At 37.5% G+C, this 15000-nt stretch overlaps 1 protein-coding gene across 1 annotated transcript in view; it reads left to right on the plus strand.

Annotated features, from left to right (window-relative positions):
- The window catches only part of TMEM63C (transmembrane protein 63C), a 2716247-nt gene that overhangs the window by 2583140 nt on the left and 118107 nt on the right, over positions 1 to 15000 (plus strand). The window contains exon 24 of the mRNA XM_044073895.1: positions 5166 to 5281. Within this exon, the coding sequence (XP_043929830.1) occupies positions 5166 to 5281 (116 nt within the window). The remainder of the gene's footprint in view (positions 1 to 5165; positions 5282 to 15000) is intronic.

Genomic DNA, 15000 nt, shown 5'->3' on the forward strand with positions numbered 1-15000 from the left:
GGAAAGGACAAGCAAATGTGGGAATGACCTTAATATACCAGCAGAAGTCCAGAAGTCCCCCCCTTTTTTTTTTAGAGCCAGGCAATCATGAATGGCAAAGCGAGAGGGTAAGCAAGCAACTATGCAGCTGCCAATATGGGATGGAAAGTATTTAGTTGCTTGCTCGCTGTCTCGCATTGCCATTCGTGGTTGCTTGTCTCTAACAAAATGTATTCAGCTGCATCTGTCTTTTGAGCCGCAGCTTTTTTTTAAAATAAGATGATCTGTTTATGATGCAAAACTGGGGGGCCCCCTTGCTCTGTGGTTCCGTCACCCATGTGACTGCAGTTAGGGGTACAGAGAATAGGCAAGAGGAGGATGAAATTTACTGGAGAAAACTGCCAAGTGAACCCATGTATTGGGAGGAAATAACTAGAGAACGAAAGGTAACAGATCAGATAGAGGCCAAGAAGACATTTGGACTACAGGCTAGAGACTGGCTTCCCTGTCCGGGACTGATATCAGTGTATAAGCAAAGAGAAAGAGATAGGGGAATCCTAAGTGAAAGACCTGCTATAGTAGAGTTTTTAGTTGATTCTGGAACAGTAGCTGCTGTTAAAAAGGGATACTTAGCAGGGTATATAAAATATTTCACAATAACTATAAAAATCAATCAGAAATGGTTAGAAAAGATTGGGAAGATAGACTGGACAGCTAATTCACAAGGAAGAAGTGGGGGGACATATGTATGGCTCCCACATATGAAACAAAGTCTAGAAGATTTAATATTTTTGCTTGGAAGTATTAACATATATATTTTAATACCCCAGTCTCCAAAGAATTTTTCTTCAGGTAGATGGTAAATGTTAGAGGTGTGATGGGGAGGAAAGAGATAACTGAGAATAAATATTTTGGAAGTGTAATAAGTTGGCAAATTTTAAAAAATTCCCTACAGAGTACTTTTTCAGAAATACTAGGTGGGCAAGTGGATGTAACTTAGGAAATTACTTTTTTGAGCTGGGATACAGGATCTGAATTATTAAGTTTAATTTTGGTGGGTTCCAAAAAAACAATTTACTGGAAAATGGAAATCAAAGTCTAAACCAACAGTATTTGAAGTATTGAACATTACAGATTATGTCAGACGTTTGGGTGTTCAGAGTGGCTCAGGAGGGTTACAATTGACACAGGATACACATACCACATTTCACAAGAATTCCTCCCCCCTTCCAAATCAGAGTTTTTTTTCCTCAGGTTCTTCAATATTTGCTAACCATAGGAGTCATAGAACCACTGTCCTTAGATGAACGCAGGAAAGGCTTGTACTCCAGATTGTTTCTGGTTCCAGAGAAAGAGCTTTCATGGAGACCAGTTCTAGATCTTTACTTTCTTAACCAGTTTGTGAAACTAGCAAAATTCAAAATGCTGACCCTTCAGAGTCTGTTATCTGTCATCACTCTTTTGAGTTTCATGGTAAACATTACAGCCAAAGGATGCTTACAATCATACATCACACAAGCTTCAGAACATTTCACAGATTCTCTGTGTCTGGGTCACATTATCTGTTCTCTGCATTACAGTTTGGGTTATCTGCAGTTCCGGGGGTGTTTACAAACTAGCTAGCTGCATCAGTAACTTATTGCCAACTGCAAGGCATTCAAATATTTCCTTATTTAGATGACTTGCTTATTTTTGCAGTCTTCTCCCAGATGTCAAGAGTCCTTAATATAGATTTATTCTCTCCTTACCAATCTGGAGATTCAGATCAATGTTCAAAAATCCTTCTTGACTTCATAAAACAGGATGGTATTTCTTGGTTGCCTTCTAGACAGTTCTCAGCTAAAGTCTTTTCTTGTCCAGGAAAAGGTGAGTTTTATCTGGAGACATTTCTGAGGTTCTCCAGACAGTCTCAGAATTTTACAAGAGAACGTCTCAGAATCCTAGGGTTCATTGCTTCTATGGTTCTATGATTCTAATGATTACCGTTCACCAGGTCACACCTGAGAAAAATCCATTAAAAAAACACATGGATTCAACATTCTCATCCTCTGGAATTTCAGATTCCACTTTCATGCTTTGTCAAAAAGGAACTGCACTGGTAGAGATAGCAAATTGCTTAAAATCCATGTCACCTCCTTTTCTCCTCATGTACCAAGTCAATCTGTAACTACAGACACCTCAGATTGCAGTTTCTATGGCGGTAAAGGTGCAAGGCCTGTGGAACTATTCAGACAGACCAAAACACATAAATGTCAAATATATTTTGTTACCACAAGCTTCTTCACAGATTGGATCAACTCACACAAGACAAGGGGAGTTTGATACACCCAGTCACAAACAACTTCAACTAACTGCCTGGATAATTCAGTAAATTTTATGCAACTCTTTCATGAGGGTTTGTAACAAGTACAAAAGGAGGCAAGAAAGCCTGCTGCTAGAAAATTTTACATTGGCAAGCAAAAGAGATTTTCTACTTGGTGCCTAGCTGATAACCAGAGCCCTATCAAGGATTATGCACCACTGATTCTTAAATCTTTGTGTGAATTATTATCCACTGTTTTTTCTTATTTCTCTGTCAAGGTTCATCTAATTGCCATTTCAGCATGTCTACTCTCCCTTTTGGTAGAGCAGTTTCTGAAAGGGGTTTTACATCTGAGTCCATCAAGAAAACAGGTGTCTCCTTCTTGGGATCTTAACTTTGTACTGAAAAATTTAACCATATCTCCATTTAAGCCAGCTCATCATGCTGATTTAAGGTTCATTTCGTGAGAGACAATACTTATTGTTCTGAACCCCTACAAGAAGAGCATCTGAGTTGCAAGCTGTAATGGTGGGTGAACAATGTGTGGGATTCCAAAGAGACAGGGTCACATTAAGAATAAATCCCTTATTAATGTCCAGACTTGTTTCAGAGATTAGTGTCTCCCAGTGTTGTATCCAAATGCTCAGAACCAAGGAGAAAGGATTCTACATACGCTGGATGTGCACAGGTACTATCCTGACATAACTAAGTCCTTTAGAAAAGTGGATTACGTGTTTACTTCTTATGATGTGAAACTCAAATAACAACACATGCCAAAACAGACTATTCCAAGATGGTTGTCCTCAGCTTTTTTTTTTTTTTTTTGTTATTCCTACCATGGTGTATCTGTTCCAGGCAGTATCAAGGCACATTCTGCTAGAGACGTGGCATCTATGATGGCATACTGGAAAGAGGTAGACTCTTAGAGACAGCAACATGGTCCTCTGACATAATTTTACAAAACATTTGAAATTGGAGTCCTTTTCCAGTTTCAGCACTGGCTTGGTTAGGAAAAGGGGCTCCTGGACACATCCTTCTTCCTGCCAGGTTGGAAAGGCTTTGGTAATCACCCATATATCCAAAAGGCTACTGCAGCAGTGGGAATGATAAATACAGTACAGTTCTGTAAGTTGCAGTTACCCATAACAGTAGATGTTCAAATTCCTCACTGCTGAAACAGGTCAGATGAAGGCCAATAATGGTTGCAGTGCAGAACTCAGTTGTACTTTTTGAAGTTAGGTAGGGTCTGATTAGTAATGGGAACATGACACATTTAAGGTCACAGTTTTAGCAGCCATAATCCTGAATCTGTTTGTGTACAGAGCCAGGTTTGAGGGCAAGGGGGAGATAGGAATGAGGCTCTTCCAGCCACATAGTCTCAAGTCTGTTTTAATATAGGTGGTGTATGGTCTGACCAGCAGCATTAACAAGCCATATGCATGGTCAGTGAATAAATGGCCACAGTACTATAATGTTGCACTACAAGGTTTGACCAACCCTACTGCAGAGTCACAACAGCTTAAATAACCAAAGTACCAACCCCCCATTATGGTCATTGCCAGATTATGGGGAAGAAGGGGATAGAAATAGGATTCAATTACCAGAGGTTTAGGTAGGGTAGGGAGAAGGTGGCTGCCCCACTGGCTGCTCTTTGTTGGGGGGCAGAATAGGCAGAGGCCAATTAGTCTTTAGTGCATTATCGGCATTCAGAAGTGAATCAGTATGTATTGCATTTGCAGTCAGGAATAAAGCACTTTAGTGCTGCATATGTGGTATAGACTGTAGAAGCCACTTGCTACAGTTAAAAAAAAACAGAAAAAATGAAAAAAATATATATTCTCCTGTAATATGATTTAGAGAACTTTTTTTTTTGTTTTGTTTTTTTTTTTGTTTTGTTTTTGCCTTTAGGGGACAGTGGAATTGCTAGTTTCATCACTGTCCATACCTCACAACCTCTTAGTGCAAGATATCTGGACAAAAGCCCAACAAAATTGAGGGACAAAGGCCCAAAAATAGGGACATATTTTAAATATTGTCGTTATAAACTTAGAAAGTTTCTAGAGTAACAGGGTTTATTTTAACAAACATTAACGTATCTCATTATTTATTGACTTCAGTCCTCATATCATCCCAGTGATCTGCCAGAAAACAATGACATTTATGAGAAACAGGCCAAAAATAATATGAGCCAAAAATTTGGACATGCTAAGAAAATCTGTATAGTGGAGAGTTATGTCACTGTCAACTACCCACAGAGTGCCATGCATCCTTTAATGTAGAGCTTCATTGACTTAAGAGCAGTTCACAAAATTATTATGGAAAATGCAGAAATGCTGAGTGTGAATAACGAAGCAATAGTTAGATAAAATTATTAATCATGAGCAAGACTGACCAACTTAAATGCTATTAGCCGTACAGAGGAAAATCCATTTTCTGATAGGCATTTTCTTGTTTTCAAGAAGTTTTCAATAGAAGTTGGTAGACAGAGGAAAGCTGAACTGGATTACTAGTACTTCACAAATTGTTGATTGAGAAGTTTGACAGCGCAGTGTGCTTTACTAGGTACTGTAACAGATGCATCTTGCATTAAGTGCAGTGTGCCTTGCACTTTTTGTAGTAGCCATCACAGAACTTTGTTGACATGATAGCTTACCTGGTACTTTAGTTTGTTACTTGGTGATATGATGAAATTGAAATGATGGTGACATTGTGGCATCATATCAGAAATATAACTGTATTAGGTAGCAGTAGATTTTTGAGTTATAGCAATGTTTTATCGTGTATATTTGTATAGCAAAATGACAATAATTTACATTTTTTCCTTAAACAGAGCATATCTGCACTATAGTCATTATTAATCATTTGCTTCTTGCCCCTACTGCAGGTCCAGTACGCCCTGTCACACTCTTCACATTTGTTTCCTTGCTGTTCTGCATTGCCTTTTCTCTTTTTGGTGTCTGTCTAAAGCAACTGCAGCCCAGGAAACCCACCAGCTATCAGGTTAGTTGTCCAGCACATGTAATTTTTATTGATCTATGATTTAAGCATTATAGCTGAAATTCTTGAACAAATACAGAACTTTTGCTTACTGTTAACAAAGCAGGAATTTAAATCCTCATTTGCATGGTCAGTGTTCTCTGAGAAAAAGCCTGAATTTAAGTCCTGGTTTGCATGATCAGTGTTCTCTGAACATTTTTAAGGTGCATCTTTGGCTTTCTCTCTTTTTCTTTTTTTTTTCAGTCTTTGTTTAAAAGTTATGTCTCTTCTTGACAAGAAAATGATGACATCATCTGCAGTTACTGTGAATTGTTCCTTCATGTAATTAATCACGGTTTCCTCCATAGTTTCTTTTAAGGCAGAAGTAGTACTTAAGATCCAGGATCTCTTCATTACGTACAGTGCTTTGCTTTTAGATGTTTTTTTTTTTTTTGGGGGGGGGGTTAGTTTTGATGAACATTTATTCTGTTTTCTGCACTGAATCTGCATTTAGATGTTTACTTGCTAGAACTTTTAAGGTGCTGGTTTGCTAATTCTGGCAGAACATCATTAAGTGATATAACAGTGACTTCTGCTTCATTGTAGCACAATTCCAGCACTTTGCAAGAGGCAATGTATTATTAAGATCATATTCTATACATACCTCCCAACCGTACCAAATGACTCGGTTTTTAACGAGTTTTGGGGTCCAAATAATGCGGTACCACGATTCCCAAGTGGCACTCCTTAATTTCTGAATATTCCAGCATTTTTTATTTTAAAATTTTTTCCCGGCATTTTCAGCTGACGTCATCACATGCAGTCAGCTCCGTGAAACACCCTGCCGTCCTGTCTGAATTGAGCTACCTCTATGCCAGCCTGACGGAATTGTGCTAGCTCAATGACATGCGTGCATTTCCGGCAAGCCGCGAGACTGTTTGGTTGGAATTATGCTGCTGCCTGCAAGAGGCTGTTTGGTGAACAGAATTATGAAGGGAATGGTATGTTATGCTGCCTGGTGGTTTGTTTCTTTAGTGGACAGAATTATGCTGCTTATTCATAAGGGAATGGTGTATTATGCTGCCTGGTGGTTTGTTCCTTCTGCTGCCTGAGGTATTTCTGCTGCTGCTCGTAAGGGAATGGTGCGTTATATGCTGCTTGGTGTTTCGTTCATTCTGGTGCCTGAACAAACTAGAGGTATTTCTGCTGCTCTGTGTGTGTGTGTGTGTGTGTGTGTGTGTGTGTGTGTGTGTGTGTGTGTGTGTGTGTGTGTGTGTGTGTATGCGTGCAGACAGTAAACTACTAAAATCATTATTAAAGTATAATATATTATTAGTCTCTGCATGTCTGTGTGTCACTCCCATCCCATCACCTCTCATCTGGTTGACAGTTTACTAAAATATATTATCTGCGTGTGCATTTTGCTATTGGTAGAAGCAATCTTGCAAAACCACTATGCATAACAATACTGCAGTAATTCTGATTATTACATTAGCAAAATGTAATGATTACCTTTTTTTCAACATATTCTGTTATTACTGTGAATTTGTGTTGTGAATTGATGCTATGTACATGGGCTTTAGTTGTTCTATGCATTTGTATTCCTCATTGCATTTTGTATTGAAAACTACTTGTGGCATTTTAAAATAAATCAGTAGATTTAACAACACTGCTAGAATATACTTTTAGAGTAAACTGTAATTTTTTTTATATTTTTCATAACAACAAAATACAATTAGAAAGCCACTTCAATAGGTACTGTTGAATGTTTTTGTTGCCTTCATGACTCTAAGCAAAATGCAGAAAAAAACGTGTATTTTTCGGAAATGGAAATGAAACCTCTGTGGAGCTGGAAGTGAATGAAGCACTGCCCACTTTTCAGGACTCTGATAAGCAAGATAATATTCCAGTGATACTCTGTTTGACCATAATCTCTAGATTGTTCTTCCTTCACAGTGCAGGTCCTATTGAAGGCTGGACATATCAGTATCACATGGCTGCTGGAAGTTCCTGTGGGAATTGTTATCCCATCATAAGGTAGTTAGAATGCACCACCATATCATACAGGTTCTGTATAACTTTGATAGTTTTATCACTGCATCCACAAAGTCTTTCTTCTGAGACCGTTATTCCCTTGGTCCCCTACTGGAGGCCCGGATATGAAAACTGTCTTGATGTACGATGGCAATGGCTACTATTATCAGTCTCAGAACTGTGAAATTCATGCTGGTTGTGAGAAGTTGTTGTCATGGTAACTTAATGTATTGAATCTTCTCTAGGGGCAAACTTACTTAACAGATCCAGTGGCTATGGAGCAAGCTATAAATGTCAGTACCTGTGCTCATAGAAGCAGAAACTATGCAAAGTTCATTGTAACCCTTAGGAGTAGACAGAATGAAGAAGAAACTGTCTTTCTTTGATTAATTATCTATCAATGCACCACAAATTGCCATTCATGTAGATCAGGGAAATCTCTGGAACCCTGAAGCCTCAGATAAGCTGTTACAATTGACATGCACTTCATAAACAGCCTTACTTTGGAGATGAGTCAGAAGGAAAGGGTTTAAAACTAATAATGGCTGGCCCTTATTCTGAAATAGAGGGCACATCTTAACTGCTTTGTTAGCCATATAGCCAAATAAACATAGTGAGGTTATGAAGAACAACTCCAGTCTTATTTGAGCAGACATTGAAGGAGTTACTAAAGGGTGGGCATGCAAAAGGGCAAATGTGTTTCATCTATTCAGGTTTAAAAAGGACCTGAAATTCTCTTTTTGGTGCCAACAATAATTTAGGATAATAACCGAGTCCCTTGAGGGCATACGGGATATATTACACAATTATATTTTGGAGGTGCTTTTGAATTTCTTTCTCTGTATGATATTTTTCTTAGGATATAACATTTAGGAGGGGTAATGAGAGAAGAAAAGGAGGGTAAAAGAAGGGGAGGAGAGAACTTTTGGCTATAATCACCCTTACCTTTAGTTTTCTTGGTTACTCTGATCCAGTGTGAGGAATAGAGGAAGAGCTCCCTTTGATCACCTTTCGAGGCAGACATCCCAATTGGGAGTTAATATTGCTGTAGTCCACTCTGAGGATAGTTGTGTCCACCCTAAATGCACAAAAATGAACAAAAGCATCTTGACCATTGACCTTGCTGACCCCAAATAGAAATGGCTTCTGGGCTGTTTCAATGAATGTGAGTTTCAAGGGCAGAGATGTTTTAATGCTAAGTCTATTTTCATTGTAAGTCTGTGAGACAGTATTGCTTTGTTTAGCAGATGTCTTAGTGTTTGTTCATTGTGCTATAAAATGTAAAAATAAAATCCAAATAATCATTGCAGAAGTGAAGCAATATGCACATTAGTGTTTATGGTAAATGGGGCGAAATAGCCAGGTAATGGGACATTGGAATGGCTGCAGGGGGACTCTGGTGCCATATTTTGGTTGTCTGTTCTTCAGTTTGCATTTGAACGTTGGTATCTCACAAGAGCAAATATCTTGTTACTGTTTTCTATTGGTAAAATGGAATTCTATCTCTGTGTCAAAACATAGAAGAAAGCGAACAAAACTGCTGTGCATGCAGGTCATCCAAGATGACTACATATTGAGTAACAGCTTAATTCTAGCTCTCCATGTGTGAAAAAAGAAACTCAGCAGAGTAGGCCAGTGGACTTTTGTGTTTCTGGGTAAATTTCAGTAACTGGATTACTAGTAAGTGCCGTGCCTAGATGCCAGGAAAAAGAAATACAGAGGACCTAAAGGAAGAGCAGCTACAAAGGATGAGGAAAAAAAAAACACTGACTGGGAAAAGTACTGCAGTTGTTCAGCAAAAAGCAGTGCGAGCTCCAGATGTGACTTCCAGTAACCTAGAGGAAAGTATAAGACAACTGCACATAGACCTGGTTAAAAAATGAAACACTGGTGGAGTATAGCAACCCAAATAAAATGCTGGAAAAAATGGAAGAAGCTTTAAACAGATATTTAGATGAGTGATAAAACTACAAAGATCAGAGGTGTAAAGATGCTTTCCTACAAGCAGGAGTTGATTCTGATAAAACTGTGGCAGAAGGACAAATTGCTAAAAGAGAGAGACAGCAGAGTGTTTGTGGAGAATGATTACTCATTGTACACCAGGCAGAAGAAGAGTACATTTATTCCACTATTCAGGGAATGTCAAGAAGCAGACATGAGATTCAAACTGCTGTACCCAGCTATCCTCAAAATATTCTTCCCTGGAGGGAATGTTTTTTTTTTCTTGATGAAATACATGCTAAGGAGGAAATACAAAAGTTTGTCCAACAAAAGGTGAGCTGTGAAATAGAAGGAGATTCTGATTTTTGTTCTTCTGGTCATAAAGACTACAAAGAGACTTTGCCAGTGAAACCTTTTCCAATGTTTCAGTGGAAAATGCTTGAGAGAAGGAAGGGAGTACAAGAGTTGACTAAAAGAATCAAGAGTATGTTGGAATTGAAACAGAGACATGATTTGGGAGATGAAGATGAACAAGAATAAAACCAGTTACTTGGAAACTGGCAAATATGGGCTTGCAGAGCAATAAGCATATTAGTGAAATATGACAGAAGAAGAAAATCTTGAAATATTGGACTCTTCTGGAATTTGTTGGACTTGTGGAGGACTCTGAATATGTGCCCTACTTCATGTCATTAATGTTCAGAAAAATACTTAGGGAAGGGAAAGAGGAGGGAGAAAGTTAACTGTAAGTAAAACAAAACTTTTTTTTTCTTGGTAGTATTATTTTTATAGTACATGATTTTCTTTGCATGCTATAAAATAAAGTTTTCTCAGTTGTTTTTAAGTGTAATAGAGCTCCTGTTTTTTACCCACTTCTTCTCTGTTTCTCCTTGTTCAGTTTTAAGAAGTCTAGGCACTGCAGTGTAAAAAAAAATCTGTTTAAAAGAGCGTGACAAAAGAAATATTAATTTGCTTTTTCTTATTCTTGCCCTTAGCTTGATCTAGTAACAAGTTTTAAGTGAAAGCAAGTAAAGGAAAATAATGTTGACTATTATAAGGCTTTTTTTTCTAGCAAATAAATATGTGCTTAGTAGCAATTCTGTATCTGGTCCTCATGTCTCCATGGAGACAATCTGATAAAGAGAAACAGGCTACATACAGTCTGATAAAGAGAAATTGACTAGAAAAAAAAAGAAATTGGCTAGGAGATAATGTTCTCTGAAAACATTCAGGTGTTTTCTCAGCTGGGGGAGCTATAAAGATAAGACAAATCCAGACAGCACTTAGGAGAAGCACAGGCTGCACCATGTGTCTTAGCATGGATAACCTTTCTTTTAAGTTAACTATAGTCTGTAAGTGGGGCTGTCAGTTTGAGACATTTTTTTTCCTTTTAGGAGGGCAAAACTTCAGTATTTGAAGATGTTCATAGTTATGTGTGTTAGTATTAAGTTAATAGGTTTAGGGGGGTATTGGGTGTGTTTTTTTGACGGCTTTCAATAGAACAAAATGTTTTGTAAGATGTGACATAAGCTCAAATGCATATGACAAGAAACAACTGTGTAAACGTTCAACCTGCCAAGCAGTATACGCATGTAACACAAAAACTGAAGCTAGACGTTTAACAAAAAAACTGTTGTACATAAAAGGTGGGAATAATAACTTTTTAATACAATCATTCTTTCTTTAATGGCTTTAAACGTCAATGGTCTCACAGATAAATACAAAGAAGAAAGAGTAGTAAACTATATTAAAAAAATGTAGAGTGCAAATAGCTATGCTGCACGAGACACACTTAGAAAGACCTGACTGTGTGAATTCGATAAAGAAAAGATTTCAGGATGGTTATTCAGCAGAATACCTGGGACAAAGGAAAAGGGGGGTACTTATATTAATTGCAAGAGGAGCTACAATCGTGACAGAAGAGGATAAAAAAAGATAATAATGGTAGATTTGTAGTACTAGGGCTACTGGCAAGGGAGGAGGATTACATTGGCATCTGTTTATATTCCACCTAAAACTGCTATAATGGAGTTTAAGAAAAAATCTGGGAGAAATAACCAGCTTTTAGCAAGGAATATTACTTATAGGTGAGGGCTGGAATTTGATTTGCAGCAGTGAAGATGTGCCTGGGGGGGTCACAGATGGGAAAGTATAACAAAGAAGGGTAGACTTTTGAAGAAATTATGAAAATATTTGGCATGGAAGATGTGAATTCAGTACTAGGAGTTCAGTGTAAATTTACATATTATACCCCAAGATACAAAAACTGTGCTAGGCTAGAGATAATATACATTTAACAGGAACAAGTGCATTTACTTGAAGGTCTTGATATGCACCCAATAACTATTTCAGATCATGCACCAATAATAACTAAAATAAAAATACAGTATAATGAAATAAAAATGAAACACTGGTGTTTTCCCACCTGTTGAAGAGCGAGGAATTTAAGGAATGGGTACTGGAAATTATTCAGGAGCTATTAGAGAAGATAGAAGTTTCTTCTGATAATATAGCTATGGAGTGGGATAAAATTAAAGTGGAGTTTAAAAATAGGGTGGAAATAAATGAACATGAGGTATGGTTAAGAGGTAACAAGAATTATTTAGAGGGAGTGACAAATGTTTGCACAATAGGGTGAATCTCACAGAACAAGAAGAGGAGCAGCTTCAGAATGCTAAACAGAAAATAAAGGGCTACCTCAGTAATATGCATGAGTTTAGAAAGAATGCCGTTAAACAACTGTTTTTTGATAATAACTGTAGAGCACAAAATCTTTTAGCACAACAACTCGGGCAACAGAAAATAGAAAGTGCTGTTGCCAAACTTAGGGAGGCTATTACAAGGGAGATAACAAGAGATCTGTAGAGGTGTTAGAATTATTTTGGAAATTCTATGAAAGTCTGTATAAAGCAGAGAAATATGGAAATCAAGAAAAAATACAAATAGAAATGTTTACGGAAGAATTAAATATCTCAAGTTTAGTGGTAGATGAGCCTGAATTACTAATAGGACAGGAGATGAGATAAAAATGGTGATGTACAACCAATCTACAGGAAAGTCCCCAGGAATAGAAGGTATTTCTGTGGAAGTTTGGAGATGGGGGGACTGATAAAGATCTGAAAGGTTTTGTTTAACAGGATTTTAAGAGGAGGAAAAGTACTAAATTCCTGCAAGAAAGTATTGGCATCTATAATACCCTAAGAGGGTAAAGATCCATTAGCTCAAACTTCATACAGGCCCATTTCAATACTAAACCATGATTATTGTTTATGCATTTAATGGCTAAAAGAATGGCACAAGTGATGCCAAAATTGATATATATGGATCAGTGTGGTTTTGTGGAGGTGAGGCAAATATTTGACAACGTTAACAGAACATTGATGATCCAGAAGGAAGCAAAATGTAAGAAAATACCACTGTTGTTGATGGGTCTTGATGCAGAGAAATCATTTGACAGTGTAACCTGGGACTCTGGGACTTTATGAGAAGGGCAATGGAAGCATTTGCATTCCCTGATAAAATTATAAGTTTAATTAGGAGGATATATGAGGGATCAGAGGCAAAAATTAAGGCAGCTGGGGTCCTTTCTAATAATTTCTACTTGAGCAGAGGAACCAGGCAGGGGTATCCTCTTTCCCTTTGTTATTTGCTTTATATTTAGAACCACTGGCAAAGAAAATAAGGGACTCAGAAATTTAAGGATAAAATTGGCGTTGTAGTCAAAAAAGCTGGCATTATTTGCAGATGTATTATTTTATACCTGACAAAACCAAAAAAGGAGATTACAGTATTGTGGAATATTTTGAGATAGTTTCAAATCTTTTCGGGATACAAAATTAATAAAGTTAAAACAAAGGCAATAATGGTAAATTATGTACCCATACACAAATTCGTTCAGCAATATCAATATTTATGGGGATATGATAAAATGAAGTATTTAGGAGTAAAAATGATTCCGGTGTGGCAGCTAAGGATATGTGGGAAGAGACTAAACAAAAGACAATACAAAAACTGGGAAATTGGAAGCTCTTTGATATGGATAGTAAGATACAAACAGCTAAAATGTTTTTAGTTCCTTTAGTCTTATACACAGGTCAGGCATATTTTTATCAACCAGAGGAAAAGTTGTGCTTAGCAATTAATTAAGAGCTGAAATATTTTATCTGGGAGGGGAAGACAGCAGAGTCAAGTGGGATAAACTGATTAATCCAATAGAACAAGGCAGATTGGTATTGCCCAATTTGAAGGAATATTTCAGAGCTACACAGTTAAGGCTCCTATACATAGCACAAGAAGAAAACTCTAATTCAGAGTGGAAAGGGATGATGATGAACCAGGAGGGAAGCTCAAGAAACAAGGAGAGACAGGGATTTTGGATGTAGTTCTTTAAGAAGAGTAACAATAATCATACAGAATATTATATTCATAAAGTAGCAGAAATAATTCCAAGAACTAAGGTAACACAGGGATTGAGAAAGGAGATTCTGCCAGTAGGGTTGACAGCAATTAGGGTTCAGATAATAGGCAAGAGGGGGTTGGAATTTATTGGAGAAAACTGGCAAAGGAACCAAGGTATTGGGAGAAAATAACTAGAGAGGGAAAGGTAATAGAATGGGAAGACACCAAGAATTTATTTGGACTGTAGGTTAGAGAATGCCTACCCTATCAGTGATTATCAGAGTATAGGGAGGTCCTAAACAAAAGACCAGCACTGGTAGCGTTTTTAGTAGACTCTCGATCAGAAGCTGACATTAAAAAAAGGCAAAATTAGTACAGCATATAAATATTGCATGATAACTATAAGAAACAATCAGAGGAGGTTTAAAGGGATTGGGAAGAGATATTGGATAAGCACTTCACAAAGAAATAATGGGGGATATATATATATATGTCTCCCAAATATGCAAAAAAATCTAGAAGATTTAGGATTTTTGCTTGGAAATATTTACATATCTATTTTTGTACCCCAACTAGACTCCAGAAGATTTTCCTCAGGTAGACAGCAAATGTTGCAGGTGTGATGGGAAAGAAAGGGGTAATTAGGAACACATTTTCTGGGAGTGTAATGAGTTGGCAGACTTTAAAGATTCCCTGCAGACTACTCTGTCAGAGATACTGGGTGAGAAAATTGGTGTAACTAGGGAAATTATTTTTCTTAGCTATGATACAGAATTGGAATTGCCTAGACATAGTATGGCCTTGCTAAGTCTAATTATATACAATTAATACAAGAAAATGGAAATCAAAGTCTTAATCAACTGTACTAGAAGAAGTGACTATAGTAACAGAGACACAACAACTGGAATTGAGATCTTTAAAAAAGTGTAGGAGAAAATTACATAGGAAAAAATGGGAATTGTGGGAACAATATTTACAGAGGAGTAATGAGGTTTAAAAGAAGACAGGATTTGAATGATATGTAATAGTCAACTGACAGTGATTGGGTAGTTTATAAGTTGTTGTGTCTTTCGGCTTATCCCGGTTAGGGGTCGCCACAGCGGAACTCCGGTCCGCTAATGTTTGGTAGTGGATTTTTACGTGCCGAGTTACCAGCCCTGACGCACAACCTTCAACGAAGGCACGCCCATTCACGCATGCCTCCACACAGAAGACGTTCTAGCTGAGAATCGACGCAACAACGTCTTGCTTTAAGGTGACAATGCTACCGCAGCACCACTACCACGGGTAGTTTATAAGTAATGTGTAATATTTGCAACTAGGATTATGTCAGTATGGTTTGTTGTCATTTATATAAATATATGATTGCC

The sequence above is a fragment of the Protopterus annectens genome, chromosome 6.part0, assembly GCF_019279795.1.
Source record: "Protopterus annectens isolate FY-2018-M chromosome 6.part0, PAN1.0, whole genome shotgun sequence".
NCBI lineage: Eukaryota > Metazoa > Chordata > Ceratodontiformes > Protopteridae > Protopterus > Protopterus annectens.